At 37.1% G+C, this 17,755-nt stretch overlaps 3 protein-coding genes across 6 annotated transcripts; 1 reads left to right on the top strand and 2 right to left on the bottom strand.

Moving 5' to 3' along the window:
- Positions 1-22: 22 nt before the first annotated feature.
- LOC109111922 (E3 SUMO-protein ligase NSE2-like) lies at positions 23-3,051 on the top strand. 2 transcript variants are annotated; one of them, XM_019124922.2, is made up of 7 exons: positions 23-172; positions 343-466; positions 575-687; positions 785-938; positions 1,040-1,134; positions 1,287-1,393; positions 2,386-3,051. In XM_019124922.2, exons 2-7 carry the CDS (start codon positions 352-354, stop codon positions 2,495-2,497), a joined length of 696 nt encoding a protein of 231 aa, XP_018980467.1. In that variant the 5' UTR covers positions 23-172; positions 343-351; the 3' UTR covers positions 2,498-3,051. The 2 variants fall into 2 exon arrangements, with proteins under 2 accessions (XP_018980467.1, XP_018980468.1); XM_019124923.2 differs by having other exon boundaries at positions 23-466; positions 1,043-1,134.
- Positions 2,817-8,359, bottom strand: LOC109111920 (mitochondrial import receptor subunit TOM40 homolog). Of its 3 annotated transcripts, none has more exons than XM_019124921.2 (10): positions 8,224-8,359; positions 7,462-7,673; positions 7,308-7,375; positions 7,126-7,218; positions 6,519-6,620; positions 6,100-6,205; positions 5,341-5,463; positions 5,159-5,235; positions 4,952-5,054; positions 2,817-4,051 (listed from the first exon to the last, which is right to left on the bottom strand). In XM_019124921.2, exons 2-10 carry the CDS (start codon positions 7,670-7,672, stop codon positions 3,912-3,914), a joined length of 1,023 nt encoding a protein of 340 aa, XP_018980466.1. In that variant the 5' UTR covers position 7,673; positions 8,224-8,359; the 3' UTR covers positions 2,817-3,911. The 3 variants fall into 3 exon arrangements, with proteins under 3 accessions (XP_018980466.1, XP_042628473.1, XP_042628474.1); XM_042772539.1 differs by lacking the exon at positions 8,224-8,359 and adding an exon at positions 7,886-8,139; XM_042772540.1 differs by lacking the exon at positions 8,224-8,359 and adding an exon at positions 7,766-7,907.
- An 847-nt stretch (positions 8,360-9,206) lies between these two features.
- On the bottom strand, positions 9,207-16,737 carry LOC122147989 (probable ATP-dependent RNA helicase ddx6). The gene is made up of 14 exons (XM_042772543.1): positions 16,581-16,737; positions 15,033-15,975; positions 14,834-14,897; positions 14,629-14,733; positions 14,324-14,453; positions 13,251-13,397; positions 12,785-12,879; positions 12,564-12,686; positions 12,292-12,420; positions 11,969-12,085; positions 11,314-11,377; positions 11,122-11,223; positions 10,788-10,996; positions 9,207-10,686 (listed from the first exon to the last, which is right to left on the bottom strand). Exons 2-13 carry the CDS (start codon positions 15,206-15,208, stop codon positions 10,797-10,799), a joined length of 1,452 nt encoding a protein of 483 aa, XP_042628477.1. The 5' UTR covers positions 15,209-15,975; positions 16,581-16,737; the 3' UTR covers positions 9,207-10,686; positions 10,788-10,796.
- Positions 16,738-17,755: the final 1,018 nt, after the last annotated feature.

Genomic DNA, 17,755 nt, shown 5'->3' on the forward strand with positions numbered 1-17,755 from the left:
TTGAAAAAGTAGTTTTTTATAATTTATATGGGTTGTATTCACATGTGTAACGTAGTGAGAACTTTAAGACCGCTTTATGAAATTGTTCGAAGTCTTTTACGTTGACGTCTCATTCGAGGCGTTTTGAAACCGGAAACGGCTACTTTGTGGCGCTACTTTTGGTGAAGCGAAGGTTTCTTATCATTTTATGTGATTATAGTTGCAAAGATATCGCAGATAAGTAGTTTTAATGTTCTCAGTAAATTAACGAAAATGCTATAGCCTACCAATTAGATCATTAAATTGTTAGTTCGTTTAGTTAAAGTGATAACTTTAACTAACTTTAACCAAGCAGTCCTATAGCTTCCAGATATGTCTCTAAGTTCAGTGCAGTCCACCTTGTCCACTCTGAAGTCATGTCAGCCCGATATTAGAGCTTGTATGGACATGGTATCAGATGTTGCGCTGGGAATAGTTGAAGCACAAGGTGAGTGGTTTCTGAAAGATCATGTGACTTTGAAGACTGGAGTAATGGCTGCTGAAAAATCAGCTTTCTTTTGGACGTAGTTTTTAAACTATACACCTTTGATTTCAGGTATGGATAACAGTCCGGCTCTGAAGAAGCTGGAGGAAATGATTCTGGAGTGCTCCAGACTGGACAGAGAAATCAGTTGTTTTGTGGAGTCTGTTGATGAGAAGACTGCTCAGGTTTGTCTTATTGACTGTCACTGGTGCTTCATTTTGACGAAGAGTGTTTGTCAAGTCTCCCATTGAGCCACCGTGGCTTTCCCTCGTATTTCTGTAGGTCAGACGTGAACCTCCAGAGGCCATGTTTCATCTGAAAAGCTCTGTAAAGGAGCGTTTCACTGAGCTTACAGCTGGAGTTACAGATGCAGACCTGCAGAGGCACAGCAAGGTTGTTGCCTTCAGAGACAGTGTCAGGAGATATGCCATGCAAGGTGAGGAACTCACACCTTTTTGCACAGCATTCACAAAGCCCGCATGTTGTGAGTGAAGTGATGCAGTTCCTAAATGTATATGTATGTGTATGTATATGCAGCAGGTCAGACTGCTGCTGAGAATGAAGAGGAGGAGTCGGATGAGGACATTGCTGTAACACAGAGCCAGACAAACTTCACCTGTCCTCTCACCCAGGTAAACATCAGCATCATTTCACATCATCAAGTGCGCAAGCCCTTGAGTTAAAAGTTCACATTATAGTGGTGTTTTTGTGTGTTATTTGTATTGCAAGAATATAGAAATGTCATATCATTCAAACCTTTTTTTACTGTACCTTGTTCTGACAGGTTGAAATGGTCAATCCAGTGAAAAACAAGAAATGCGGTCATCACTATGACCAAGAGGCTGTACTTGAAATGATTAAGGCTAAGCACAAAAATAAAAAGAAATTTCGGTACGTAGCCACTGCTCAGTAATGTCTTTATGTTGTCCCAAATAAGTATACAGTTACTATGCATAATTCATTTCCATATCCTGCAACCAACAAATATTTATTTATTAACTTACTTACTTTTTTGGGATGTGTTCTCTTTCTTTATATTTGAGTTTCATACACTTACACAACCATTCAAATGTTTGTGTTCAGTAAAATTTTAAAATGTTTTTAAAGATAGAATATTCAGTTTGTACAGTATAAAAACCATGACACCTTTAAAGAGTCCCTGTAAACCACACATGCCAATGTGTGTGTGTGTGTGTGTGTCCTTAATGTACAGTATTTGTAAACATTTTAAGGAACGCTGGATATTATTTAATGACATTTTCCCATTTTTCTGTGACCTTATCTAAAATGAAAACTATTCACCCCTTATTACCAATGAACAATTCCTTTACTATGAGCTAATTAAACAATAATAATTGTGTTATTTAATGAATGAAGAACTCACCATTTGTGTAGAGTCTACTAATGTATTAAGTATTGTTTATAAACTATGAATCAAAGATGAGCTAATAGTTTAATGATTTTTAAGTACTTTAATAGTGTATACTTATTATAAAGTGTTACCACTGTTTTCTGTTTTAATTATTAGTCTTCAGTGTCACATGATCCTTCAGAAATCGTTCTAATATGCTGATTTGCTGCTTAAAAATATATATATAGATATATATATATATATATATTTTAATGTTAAACTTATTTAATTTTATTAATTAAATCTTGAACTTATACCAATGTTACATTTAATAGTGGCACCATTTTGTCAGGATTCAAAAGTATGGTGAAAGTTCTAAACATTTATTGAAACAGATTTTTTTTGTTTTTTTTTTAACATTGTAAAATTCTTTATTCTCACTTTTGATCAATTTAATGTATCATTTGAACCGTAGTGTATAGAATAATAAAACAGTTGCCACTGTTGTCAACCTTTCTGTCATTCTTCACAGCTGTCCAAAGGTTGGCTGTGGAAACGCAGATGTTCAGCAGTCAGACCTCGAGCTGGATTTGGTTATGAAGAGAATGATTCAGAACCACAAGAGACAGAGTGGAAAAACCTAATTTGACTAAATCAGTCCTGCAGATGGTAATAGTTGTTCTGTCTTTAATGGGAAAATGGGTTTGCCTTAATGTTGAAATGTAGAACTGGAGTTTTGTTGTAATATTTGGTTCATGTTATAGTTAATATATAACACTTTTATGTTTCATGTTCATGTTTGTAATACAGAAATAATGCTTGTCAATGCTGACATTTTTTAAAATAAACCTTTGTACATTCTTTAAACCTCAGATGAACTAGGCATTTTATCCTGCAATCCTTAGTCAAACGGAGTACGTTCATCTCTAGGAATGAAAATAAAAACCTGCTTCTTTTCAAAACTCAATTCACAACCAAATATTTATTCAACATAATTGCACTGTAAAATCATCCATTAGAATCAGGCCAAAAGCCAGGCCACAAAGACATGAAATCAGCATGAGACATGAAAAACTCCACTGGCCATTAAAACCAGTTTAAATTGTACAGGTTTATTACAGTATCTGCACCAACCCTTTGACTGCCCCAAAACCTTGTGTACAACAACTAATTAAAACAATACAAACTTTGGAAATTCTTCCATGTGGACAATTCAGTGACGCATTTTATGTCCAGACACATAAAAAGGACAGTCTTGATAGGTTATGCCCGGTAAATATTAAACCAGCATCCGAATTTGGCCCTAAGACCCTAACAGACAAATACAGGAAAAGGACCTCGTGATCAAAATTCTCAGACGGTTCTGTGTGATCAGTTATATGAGACAAAGGGACACAGGCGTCGACTTAAAACAACCCATTATTTAACTCCAGAGCTTCCCATGCATTGAATTTTCATAATTTCGACAAACAGCATTTCATGGAGTGAGTTATTGAACATTAAATCATTTTAATTCTTACATTAACAAGTAAAAAAAAAAGAAAAAGAAAAACACACCACCCAGCCATATTTATACAGACCAAGACGAGTGTTTTTTTTTTTTCGTTTTGTTCATAAATCAAAAAATTGAGAGGGTGCAAATCTTTTGCCCTTAAGATAACCGTCTAATGGAAAAAACAACATAATTTTGTCTTAAAAGGCAAAAAAAAAAAAAAACAATGGCATGCCAACTCATTGTGAAAGTGGATATATACTTCCTTACAAAACACATGTAATGTTACACGTACCAGACATATTTTTTTCATATCATGTGCATTTAAAAACAAACCTTATATGACTGCCTGTTTATCAGTAAATGAACATTTAGATTGATGAGAGCTCTGCTGGACAGTCCTGCGAGCTCTGTGTCCTTGTCTGTCCTTGTGAAGGTTCAACACGCTAATACTGGGAGTCTCTGAGTCCGTTTCAGTGTTGGTCCATGTCCCCATGTCTCTTTGCACCGGTCCAAGCGTGGTGGAGGGTTGTATCTGTTGAGATTCTTAAATCGCCATGGCCATTCTATCCGATGGTGATGCCGAAGCCACATTGGAACTTGTTCTTCCGGTGGTTAAGGAAGGCGCCTAAAGCTAACGATAGAGGAAGGGGTACTAGCTTCTTTTCCAGCGTCGCTCCCACCACCCAGTTGCTATCTAAAGAACCTGAAGAACAAGAAGAGGAGAGGGAAGCTTAGCGATAGAACCAAACTGGAACAAGCATGAAAGTAGGTCTGCACAATTAATCGGAATTAAATCGAAATTGACTGCGATTTAATGAAATAAATATATATGCACTGCGTTTTCAGAGCGAAGGACGGCACTGTGTTCTTACGCATGAGCATCTCATTATCCTCTGGAGTTTGAGCTCCTCTCAAGGTGGCTCTATTCACAGTGCATGCTGCTCCATGCAGATCTCTGTATCTGCTCTGAGTTTAGATCATTTTAACATTAATTTGGGGACACAATATGCACCAACAGTCTTGTCAACCAAACTTGTAATGCGCTTATCAATCCCAAACTGCATTCATGCACTTCACACTGGATCTCACAGCACCGTTTAGTGGTTGCGCTACTGAGACTTATCAGCAAATAAACACGTCTGCTATAGTAATAATGGAAACATTATATAGAACATTACAGCTATAGTAAGCTTGCACTGCGCTGCTGTTTAGACTTAACGGGAATAATGCAAACAATATATTGAACAATTATTGAACTTTTCTCAAAGAAAATTCCATCACGATAATTATGGTTATTTTATCATCCCGCCCCAATTACAATAGTAGTATTTCTTTTGTTTTTATTTAGAAATTGTTATATTTTATTTAGAAATAAAAATACTACTACTACAAACTGTCATCATTATTATTATTTTATAGCCATATTGATAGCCCTCTTATAGCCATTTTATCACATTTTAAATCGTAATGGCAATTTTTATTCAGACAAATCGCAATCAGATTGTTTCCCCAAATCGTGCAGCCCTACACGAAAGTATGCAAGTAAATCAAATCAATCTCAACCTGTTTTGAATGCAAACAATTCAAGAAAGTTTTTCAATACCTTTAAAAAGCAGATTTGCTTTAGGTACATCCAGCTGATAACCAAACAACACGCTTGTGTCCTGCATCCGTGTGCTGGCCTCAAACTCTACCCCAATCTGGAGCTGTAGGAGGTGTTTAAATACATAGTAGTGAGTTTAACATACTAAGTGAGCTACCTTGAGTAAGAAATCTGTCATTTAATACATCTCTTCACTGTATGAAGTACCTGGTCATTGGCTTTGTGGTAATATGATGCATGTGCACCAGCTCCTCCAACAGTCAACGTGGCGACATAGTTACTACCTGAAGATGAAAACATACAGGTCCCATCAGTACATGCAAATAAATTCTGATTTTTGCCAAACCTTAAATAAAATGTGACAGAATGATCTGCAAATAAATGACCACCTGTGTATCTGCCCACAAATGATGTGACGGTGCCCTCTTCTCCTGGCCTCCTGTGATAGACCAGTTCACCACCCAATACCAAAGCAGGAGACAAGGACTGGAGGTAGTGTGCCACAAGAATACCTAACAGACCAAATGTGAATGTAAGCTTCTACAGAAGACAGATGATCAGTTAATAATTCACATTTCTGTCTATTCCTCATCAAACTATTAAAAAAGTTTGGGGTCAGTAAGATTTTTTGAAAAGAACTTACTTCTATTTAGCAAAGATGCATTATATCAAATGTGCATTATATTACATCTAAGAAAAAAAAAGTATCAAGATTTCCACAAAAATATTAAGCAGCACAACTGTTTTCAACACTGATAATGATGTGAAATGTTTCTGGAGCAGCAAATCAGCATATTAGAATGATTTCTGAAGGATCATGTGACACTGAAGACTGGAGTAATAGCTCCTGAAGATTCAGCTTTGCCATCACAAGAATAAATTACACTTTAAAATATATTCAAACAGAAAAGAGTTCTTTAAACTGTAATAAAATTTCACAATTTTACAGTTTTTACTGCACTTCTGATCAAATAAATGCAGTCTTGGTGAGCTTAAGTGAAAACATTATGAAAATCCTACAACCCCAAACTTTTGAATGGTAGTGTATATTAGGAATAAAGCATTAAAAAAAAAAACATTAAAATCTTCTTGTATTGTATTTTTGGAACTTGACATTCATGGACTACAGTAACTGCAAGGTAAGTTACCAGATCCAACAAGAACATCTGGGTTGCCAAGGGTAACAGCAGCTGTGAAGTCATCACCCCGGTATTCGGTATCACACTGCCAGTTCACAAACTTGTGTTGCTGCGTCTGTAAGACGTCATTTATTCAGGCCATTAATAACAGTACACTATGCAGCAATGCATCTCATTTACACAACATCAGATTTCTTGACAAAGCTGCAATTGTAAGAAGCATTAGATCATTTGATTGGGATTAACTTCTTCTCACCATATTTTTCAGAAATTATTTTGCTCACAATACGAGACAAACCAGTTTACCTCATAACTGGTCCAGCTTACATTAATTGTACAATATAACTGTCACATAAAAAATATATCATGTGTAGGATCTGCGGATTCCCTTTCAGAGTTTGTGAACATGAATGTAAAGTCGTACGTACCTGCAATGCCACTTTAGTGCGAATGCGGCTGGCAAGCTGATGGATGATCTGAGCGTTTAGACTTCCCGTGTTGTCCATGTCACCTACCATGACCGGAAAAGACTGAGGGGGACAGATTTAAAATAAAAAACAAAACAAGTGGCATCTCAGTATTTCATTCTGAAACAATATTAGTATAGTTATTTGACAGAAAAAAAGGGTAAGAGTGGTGCCATTGTATATAAATTTATGGGTGTCAGGATTTACTAACTGCCATTCAGATTTCCATTTTTTTTTTTTTCATAATTATAGGACCACTATAATTTGAATTTTAAAAAATGTCTTGTGATTGAACTGCTTCAAAGAGAATATTATAATTAAAAACAGTTTCTGAGATTTTTTCTGCGATTTAAGTATCATTGAAATACTATTATAACTTTTATTAATATTTTGACAATTATTATTATATTAATAATTATTTTGTTAGTTTTTATTTCATAGAATCATTGAGATACTATTATAGTTTTTATTAATATTTTGAATAAGTTTGTATTATTATATCTTCTGTTTTCTGTCTAGCAAACTGAGAGAAAAACACTAGTCAGTTAAAAGCAACTAAAAGGCTCACCTCTGCAGGTCCTGTCTGCTTGCTGCCCACGTAAGTAGCTCCGAATCTGTAACCTGAGTCCCCCAAGGTGCTTAGAGTAATTGTGTGACTAACCTGAGGAAGCAAACCAAGATGTGATGTATAGTTTTGTCCTTTGATCTTTCACTTCTAAGTGGCAAAAACAGAAATGTGTGATAATTGACCTGGAAGTGATTACTCAAGCCCTTGTTGACAACCAATCGTACCCCCTCCATCTGCACAGGGAAGACCTCTGAGAAGCAGACAAAAAGAATGTTAGTAAACAGAATATAATATAAATTATAAAACTGCAAAGGTATGACAGAAAATGAGACAAACCTTTGCATTTGCGATGACACTCCTCAAATGTACCGGGGTTGGGGAGAGAGGACTCTGCATCTGTCCCGGGCTGCCCTTGTGTGCCTGAGGAGGGCGGGACTGCAGACACTGGGGGCATGGTGAAACCTGGGGGTACCGTCACTAGACCTGCACCCCCTGAGGCTGAGGCTGGGGGTGGGTTTGGGGAGCTGGCAGCCAACACACTGCCCATGCTAAAGAAAAATAGAACAGTATAATAACACTACAATAACATTAAATGTTATCATTTGCTTCCACTGACAAGAACCATCGGGAAAAAGCTCACGTTACTACAATCAGACAAAGACTGGCAGTAAACAACACATCTCTGGTTCCAAAACTTGCCAACTGTCAAAACCAAATGAAAACCTTAGATCTCCCCAGGTTTACACAGTTGACAACTAACGTTAGTTTAGCTGTGACTCTCTCGGCTTGAAAGCCAGTTCTGTGCGCACAGCAAAAACTAGAATCTGTCTCATTAGAGAAAAGTAGTGCACTAGGCATGTGGAGCTTCATTCACGCCTCACTGGCTAAATAGCAAGTGAGCTAAGGTTAATGCTAGCTAACTAGCTAACATGCTGTGTTGTGAAATAAAGAGTGGCACATATCAGAGTGAGACGCGAGAACGAGGATGTATTATATATTAGCTGGAAGGTCCTTTTCATCAATATACGGCGGACTAATTAAAAGCAAGTGAATGAATACAATTTATGTAAGTATTTGCAGGCCTCGTGCTATACTCACGTTTAGCAATGCAGTCCAATTACACGGCGGAGGCACCGGTAGAATGTAAGGGACAACCTACGTACCCGACGTCTTGCCCCGCCCATTCCGGCTGTATTAAGAGATGATTGGATAAAAGACACCACAACTGCCCGATAATTGGATACTGAGTATGGTGTACTCGTGAGGTCATCGGGGAAGGAAACGCGATGGTTTGTGGCGTGTTCTCCACTCCTCTAAAGTTAGAGGTCACTGAGATACTATTGTAGGTAATCTATTCATATTTAGTTTTTTTATATATATATTTTCAGTTTTTAATGTCATTTTGTTGTTTTTGACATTTTATTAGTTTTTGTTAATTTGTCTATATAGTTTGTAGCAAGTTTGAACTAAAGTTAAACTAAATGAAAAGTGAACTAGCAGATTTTTTTCCAGCTAATTCAAAATTGAGAGAAATAATATATTGATATTTTTATATGCAAATATTTTAACCATGAACTATGCTTTTAATGCCAACAAGATTTTTTTGAAAACGTTTTTCCCCATCTTTAGAGCACACAATTCTCATCTGAGAGTTTCAGATTGTTACATGACCTCAAGCAGGAGGAAATATTAATCGCTCTCAGATGTGGTTTTGTTTTATCCACGCAAAGAGGCTTAAGTGATTGATGTCTGGAGTTTCTTCTATTTCAGCCAAAGAGCCCCACAGTAATGTGTTGTGGCAACTCTGTTGCAACTTCTCTGAAACTTGTCCTTTTGTCTTGCTCAGCCTTGGTATGGTGTGGGTTGAGCCATGTAGCTTTTTGAAGTTTCTAAACATTTCATGTTAATTAGAAAAACGCTAGAGTGAAAACCTCACTGAACTAGACTCAGTTAATCAGTTTATATGACCTATTTTAAATATTTAAAGACTGTACATTGAGAAATGACTTTTAGCCATTTAGCCATCACTGGAGTGATAATAGTTTCTTTGACTTAAAGGTACTTGAAAGAGAAAACAAACATTTGGAGAATATGCTGGACTTTATTTTGCTTAAAAGAGAAGGGACAGGATAGGCTGGCATTAACATTTTGAGCAAAAAGCTTTGGCCATTCTTCCATGAATCCTCGCAGTAAAACATACAGCTTCTACTTAACACATGGCAAAGAGAGCACAATTCAACACATACAACAGGGGACACAAAAGTTTACATTTCAAGAGCTACCAACTTTATTACAGCTGCCATTTCATCACAGCATTTGTGCTGATATGTTGTAAAAGACATTACTCTGTCTGTTTCTGTGCTTTAGACACCACCAGGGGAAAGACTGAATCAGATTAATAACATTACACGGTTTTTATCGAAACAAAACCTGACTGTGCTTGTCAACGGGGGGAAAAAGGAGAGTATATTGAACTGTCCCCCAGTTTTCAAAAATGCAAAAAAAAAAAAAAAAAAAAAAAAGTCCAGCCTCACCAAACATCTGAACTGGGTTACCTGGTTGTTGTACACGAGCAAATCTGTTGCTCACCCAGCCAATGCCGAGCTAGGTACTGTTTACTACCAACAAACTGGTGGGTCAAATAGAGAACAAGCGATTAATGGGTTTGAGGTATGAGAGAAGTCTAAATCTAGCAGGTAACAACTTGACCAAACAATCCTGACCAAAGTGCTGTTTTGCTTTTTGCAGTACGCACCTTTAGTGCTCCTTCCTACCTAGAGGAAGTATGTAACAGAGTAAGGCACTTGGAGAAATGGAGATGGTCAAAGGGAGTATGACGATGTAGACTGACTTTAAAAAAGGGGCTGAATGTTTTCAAAAAATCTTTTGGGAATGATGTCATGCTGGCGAGTCAAAAGTTAGCCAAAGAAAAAGTCAAAATATTGTCTGTTTGTATTAGAACAAAAGCACAAGCTTTTCTCCAGATGATATATATATATATAAATATATACACACACACACATGCAAGGTTGTAAAAGAAGACCATTATGAATGTTAAACTTCCTCCCTGGTTTTCCTGATCAACTGTAAAGCTCAGAGTAAAACTCAATCATTATATAATGCGCAAAACCTTGCACATGAGGTGACGGATAGACTGAATGTACTCCTAGTAAAGCTTGGGCATTTGTTTTGGCATCCTCTTCTGCCAGCATTTTCTATTTCATTGTTTTGGTAAATAAAAGGGAAAGAAATCCTCATGAACAGCAGTTATGGATGATGAATGGTCTTCGCCAGTGCTCATGGTCCAAAGAAAAGTGGCTTATTGTGCTCTAAATGGAAAAGGGGTAAGCTGCCTCAGTGAGTCCATCGAGAACAAATCTAATGACTTTATACTAGCCCCTAAATGTGTGGCAGCTGATCACATTTTAACATGGCAGTTCCAGACCCTTGAAGCATTTGGTGAGAAAATAAACTACAACAAACAAACAAACAAACAGTCATCTTTGCGCCAGTCTTCAGTAGAAATTGTGCAGAATGCCAAGCATAGGTCCCTTTATTCTCCTGAAAGAAAGGGAGATATTCCGACTGAATTTAATCACGTCTATACAAAAGAACAAGTTGAAGCACTTCAGATCAGGTCTTTTAGGACATGACCTTCTTACCGGCAAGGGTTAATTAAGCTCGCCTGCTTTGTGAGCAGCCTCCTCTTCATCAGGGTTCATGGTGTGAAAATCTGCCACATACAGGCTCTTGTCAATGCTGCTGGGTATGGGCTTTATGTCAGTCATCAGCTGGTCCTCAATGCCCTTTAGGTTGAAACGATCTTCTGAGGTGATCAGGTTAATGGCCAAACCCAGGTGACCGTACCTACCTGAGAACATCGAGAAAACACTGAAATAAACTACATGTAGACCCAATCACAATAATGAACACTAACAAATGATGAACGGAAAACCTTACAACCAATAACCAGTCAAATCCAGAGCTGATGATTACCTGATCGACCAATGCGGTGCAGATATGTCTCTGCATTTTTGGGGAAGTCAAAGTTAATGACTACATTGACAGCCTGGATGTCAATTCCTCTTGTGAAAAGATCTGTGGCAGGAAAGATCCCATGAAAAATGTTCAGAAAGATTTGGGGAAATATCCTAACAACAAGACATCTACGAACGTGGTTCTCCGTACCTGTGCAGACCAGGTTCCTACACAGTCCATTTCTGAAGTCATGGAACACACGATTTCTGTATTCCTGTGTTAATATATAAATATAATTCAGAAAAACAAAATCACGGCATACACCAAGAACAACAAAGGAACATGTAGTACTGTTCATAATTTGGGGTCTGTATGACTGTTTTTGAAAGAAGTTACTCATACTCAAGGCTGAATTTATCAAAAATACAGTAAAAACAGTAATATTGAGAAATATTACAATTTAAAATAACTTGTCTATTTTCATTTATTTTAATACTTAATTTCTGTGATGGCAAAGCTGAATGTTCAGCAGCCAGTCTTCAGTGTCATGTGATCCTTCAGAAATCACTCTAATATGCTGATTTGGTGCTCAAGAAATATTTCTTTTTAATATCAATGTTGAAAATAAGTTGTGCTGCATAGTATTTTTGTAAAAGCAGTGACATTTCTTCAGGATTCTCTACATAAAGTCAAAAGAACATTTATTTGAAATGGAAATCTTTCGTAACATTTAAAATATCTTTACTGTCACTTTTGTTCAACTTAATGGCTACTTTCCAAATTAATTTCTTAAAAAAAAAAAAAAAAAAGTCAATAATAGTGTGTTTCCTCTTGAAAAAAAGGTTTAATGCATTTTGAAGCTGACCTGCATCATCTTGGCATGGATGTAGAAGCAAGAATAGCCAAGTTGTGTGATCTTCTTGGCAAGGAGTTCCACCCTTTGGGTGGAGTTACAGAAGATGATTGACTGGTTGATTTGAAGCTAGGAAAGAAAAAGATATAAAATAAACAAATAGAAGGAGAGACAATGATTTTTTCTTTTTCTTTTTAGAAGGTGAGGAAATAGAGTACCAAAAGTCTTTAAGACAACACAGTTATTCAACTGTAGTATGCTAAAGAAACTTTGGAATACTACAAATGGAGAACTTGTCAAATTTAGAGTCTATCTGTAAAGGGACAGTCACTTACCCTGGAGAACAGTGTGTTGAGACAGTGCACTTTCTGTCTTTCTGTCACATAAGCATAGTACTGAGTGATGCCTTTCAGTGTCAGCTCATCCATCAGATTGATTTCATATGGCTTCTGAAGGTGCTTGGTCTACACAACAGGAGAGAGTCATTAGCATGATTAAACAATACATCTAAATATGATGAGTAATCTTGGATATAGTTAGACATTTAACAATTTAAGAAAGATTAGACTGATAAAAACCGGAGAGTTATTACAAGTACATCTCTCACCATAAACTTCTGCACACTGATGGGGAAAGTGGCAGAATAGAGCAGAATCTGCCGTTTTTTGGGCAGGAAGCTGATGATGTCCTCAATCAGCACCACAAAGTCTTGAGATAGCAACTTATCAGCCTGTAAAGAAAGAATCAGATACCATGAACTTCAATTTTAGCATTCATTCAGAGAACATTCTTAGCTGGAAATCGACTTTTTTGCATTATTTTTCTCACCTCATCCATCACAATCATCTGAGCTTTGTCAACCTTGGCCACACCTTTCTTTATCAAGTCCAGGATCCTTCCTGGGGTAGCTATTATAACATGTACTGAAGAGAAAAGAATATAACGGTTAACAGTAGGAGGAGGGGGGACTGCATTCATCAAGTACATTTAACTTCTAAATTCTAGTCAAAATAACCCTGTATGTTAGATCTTGAACCCATTATAATGAAGTGTGGATTTGAGGAACAAGGATGCACAATTTAAGAATTGCTTAAATGTCTATGGTCTGGCAAGAGGGCAAGACTTCAGAAAAACAGTCAGTAGGTGTAACAGGCAACAAAAAAAAAAAAATTTTGTAAGCGTGTTACTGTAAAGGTGTTTTTTACATCAGTTTCATAACCCACATTAAGTTTTGAAATCACTACTAGATTTTTCAAGCTCGGGAAACTCAAAAATGGTATAGAACTCTAATTACCAGTTTCATCAAGCCGCATGATGTCATCCCTCAGGTTAGTGCCACCTGTTGTAGCCATGACCTTGACACCACCGAGGTGCTTGCTCATGTTGATACTTATTTGGCTCACCTGAAGAGCCAACTCACGAGTAGGTACAAACACGATGGCTAAAATAAAGATGTGGAGGAAAAAAAATAATAAATAAAAATAATCAATTTATATAAACAGATGTTCAAAGCTTGGAGTCAGCAAGATTTTTTTTTTTTTTTTTTTGGAAAGATTAGTACTTTGCTCAATTTAATCAGTCCCACTGAATAAAAGTAACAGTTACATGCTTTTACATAGTTACAAAATTGTATTATTTAAAATAAATGTTTTTTAAACTGTGTTCATCAAACATTACTGAAAGGGGGAAAAAGCATCACTTTCCACAACTGTTGTCAATATCAAAAAGAAATATTTAAGCAGCAAATCAGCATACTCGAATGAATTTTGAAGGATCATGTGATGCTACAGACTAGAGTAATGGCTGCCCAAATGAGACAAAGTACATTTGTAATCAAAGCAAATTCACAATTAGGGCTAGGTATCTTAAAAAAAAAATTCAATACTGATACCAATACCTAGACTCCGATACCGGTTCCTGAACGACACTTTTGGGTTTTAATTTTTTCAGCTTTGTGTGAGAGCAAAGGAAATCCACGTGTGAGTGGAGAAATTTGCGCATTATATTAATGTGCTTTCGCGCTACAATAATGCGCTCTCAACATTTGTCATTAAAATAATGCCATACTAGTACTGGAGGCTTACTGACATTGACGAGATTAACCCCTTAGGTATCAAAGTTTGGTACTGAACAACAAGAGGTTTTTCGTTACTCAATGGAATCGAAGCAATTCGGTCGGTGCCTAAAGAGTATCGCTCTCGATACCCAGCCCTATTCACAATTACATTTTTCTTTGTCATTTTTGATCAAACAAATGCATCCCTTGGTAAACAAGGGCACAAAAAGTCTTACAGACCACAAATGTTTAAATGGTAGAATTAATGCATTATAAATAACTTATTTGCTTTTTTAATATTATATTCCAACCTTGAACATAGTCCTTCTTCAGGTCAATCCTTTCCAAGAGGGGGATGAGGTAGGCTCCGCTTTTACCTGTGCCATTTTTAGCTCGGGCAAGAATGTCCCTCCCTGACAAGACAATAGGAATACTCTCTTCCTACAGAGACAGACAGTGGGGTGAGGGGGCAAACAAAACTCAAGTTAGGCTCCCTTAACAACCATTCTAAAAGTCATTATCCAAGCAGACAAAACTAAACAACCACTTTGGTTTAGATAAATATGCAAACTTTGCAACAGGATCACACTGTGATGGTGTATACAGGTTAAACTACCTGGATAGGGGAAGGCTTCTCCCAGCCCATTTCGAAGATGCCCATCAGCAGTTCCCTCTTAAGGCAGTAATCTTCAAACTCGTTTCCTTTGGTTGCAGTCACATCCTGTCAAAGGAGGACATTTAAAGTCAAAAACTGGGAATAAGGGGACCAGTAGCCAACTCAAAAATCACCCTCTTATAAGAAAACAAGTTTCATAACTTACTGTGGTTCTCACTCGCAAGTCTTTCGGTGGAAGCTGCAGGCACTTCTTCCAGTCATCACCAAACCTAGAAGAAATAATTCAATTCGACTTTATACAGTTGCACACTCATAACAAACAGCTTAACTGACATGATTAATGCAAGGAATCAATGTCAAAAGTAACCAGACTCTTCAAACTATTTTAAATCAATAAAGATTACCTGATACCGCCACTGCTTTGGTGTATACTGCTTCCTTTCTGGGGCATCACAGGTGTTTTTCCAGACTGTGTTGAGGAAGTATGTGATCCTGACTGGAGGGTCATGGGCTTGGCCTGTCCATTCTGTTTGCTCATTGGCATGACTGAAGAAGGGATCTCTGTTCTCGCTGTAGCCATTGTCAGATGTTTTCCCTCAACGGTTTCAAACAAATAAATTTTTTTTTTGCTACTTTTCAGCTATTTGTTAAACTGTTTTACCGTTACGCTCACTGCGCTTTTATGTAAACAGTTTCCAGTACGTACAGACCTCTTAAAAAGAAGAGTGCCTGGCGTATAACAATTGTTTATAATAAGCTCTCCCAATATAGGAGAAAATTATATTTATATGAATAAATATATAACAAGCCTAGAGCCAATGTACAAAATAACTAGCAAACAGGTACTTGTAAAATTCAAGTCTTACACAAGGGTTTCCAAAAATGCAAGTTCGCAAAAAATCTATTAATGCTTTTCAAAAGTCACTTTTTACGTTATCCCTGAAAAGTATTCACTTTTATTTTTTTCTGATTTTTTTTTTTTAACAGCTGGATTGCAGAAATCCTGTAGTACCCTCTGTATTCCTTTTGGTATCCAAAAAAAGGTATAAAGTATTTACATTCAAAAGCACAAGGCTCAGCAAAAGGTTCTTAATGTGCTCTTAAAATTCCTGTATTCTCTCCGTCATGAGGAATTTCAAACTTCGCTCAGGGTCACTTGCTCTTATTTCACCTGCTGAAAAACTCCAAACGGAGGGATTTCAAACTGAAAGTCAATGCAGGATTATGAGTCCAAAATAACGTTAACAGTCCATAAATGTTTCCACTTTGGCTTCGCGATGTCTCGTTTTTCCTCTCCTCTCTCTGTCACAGTTCCTGAACGCTTCAGTGGAGGAATTTCTGGAATACCTGCCAAATATTAAAGATATTATACAAAATAAGTATCATATCAAGCATACACTATTTCTGGCAACTAGTAAAGGGTAAGTTTCACTGTTCGTCTTTAAATACTTTAAATACTTTTATACGTCTTTAAATTTGGATTAATAACACATCTGATTCAATTCGAGTCGGATTTAAGGTCATTCTTAATTCTCTAAAGGTTTAGCTTTAACGATCGGATCTGAAGAGTGAGGTTGTGGTTTGGGTGTTTTGTTTGCTGAGTTAGCTGGGCTAGAGGAAAGGCAAAAAGTGGTTTGTTTTATGGAGTTTTGTTTTTTCATTTTAGATGCATAAGTAAAAGTGTGCATTTCACAACATTAAAGGAGAACAACACAACGCCGCACATTTTTCTGGAGACATGGTGAACTGTGTTTTTTTTCTGAGGTATGAGATACCGGTGAACTATATTTGAAACATACTATTAAAGCTCATGCTAACTCAACCTGCCAGCGGTTACATTGTTAAGACAGGTTAGCTTAGCTAGATGCTAACAAGAGCGCAAGAGAGGCCCACTATGCACGTTGGGGAAGATAACGGTCTATTTCAATTATAATTATGTCCGAATTCGTTACCTTCGAATTCTGAAGGATTTGAATCTTCGTGGATTTGATTAATTCTTCGAACGTTTCTTGAGAAATTCTTTGTTGCTGTGGCTTTTGTCTCTTCCGTCTAGAGATTTAACATGGCCGTGCATTGAATCGATCTCAGAGGACGCATAGACGCTTACGCACGAATCGAAATTGACCAATCAGGTGACAGAGTTTGAATTTGGTGGGCGGTACCATTATCAAGTCCACCTCCGTACGCTCAGTACTTCTACATATGTAGGCGCTTTTGGCCCTGTGGACTTTCAGAAACATAAAAAATATTTAATCTATTGTTTCTTTCTTTTTCTTACACACCACAAGTTTCATATTTTGTATCAAGCAGGCTCTCCACTGACATTGCAATTTTTTTTGCATGTTTGAAAAACTATAGGCTACAAATTGTTATTGATATAAATAATGTTCACAACAGATATATTGAGATGGTTTGTGTTTTGATCATTAAAGTTTAAAACATGATTATGTTAAAGGGGTCATATGATGTGATTTCAAGTTTTCCGTTCTTTTTGGAGTGTTACAAGCTGTTTGTGCATAGATAAGATCCCTAAAGTTGCAAAGACTAAAGTCTCAAACCCAAAGAGATATTCTTTATAAAAGTTAAGACTTGACCACACCCTCCTAAAACGCCTCGTTTAAACACGCCCCCACATGTCTACGTCACTGTGTGGGAAGATTTGCATAACATTGCCCAAATGTTCACGCAAAGAAAGAAAGCGTAACTTTGATTCTCTCTGTAGTATTGTTGCTGCCGCCGCCATGTCGTATAGACACTGTGTATCTCAACCGTCTGACTGATGCCAGCCTAAAAAAAATGCTCAAGACAGTTGACAGCTTATCATTTGCTCGTGTTTTTAAGCCATGCCAATTTAAACATTCAAAAGAGTTTAAAGCATTTAAACACAAGACGTGGAAAAACTCAACTGTACTCGCACGCTGTGTTCAGTGTGCATGCAGAGATCGCGAGAGCCACATCTCACGGAGAGCAACACTGAACCGAGCTCTCCTTCACGTCCTCCTGCACATGAACGAACAAATACAAATCGCAGTTTAGACATGCAAACAGAAAAAGATGTGTAAGAGCCCACTTCATCACCTGGTGTTCTTGTGTTCAGGGTGCAAGCAGAGAGATGCGTCTCAAAACG

The sequence above is a fragment of the Cyprinus carpio genome, chromosome A16 (genome assembly GCF_018340385.1).
Source record: "Cyprinus carpio isolate SPL01 chromosome A16, ASM1834038v1, whole genome shotgun sequence".
In the NCBI taxonomy this organism is placed as follows: domain Eukaryota; kingdom Metazoa; phylum Chordata; class Actinopteri; order Cypriniformes; family Cyprinidae; genus Cyprinus; species Cyprinus carpio.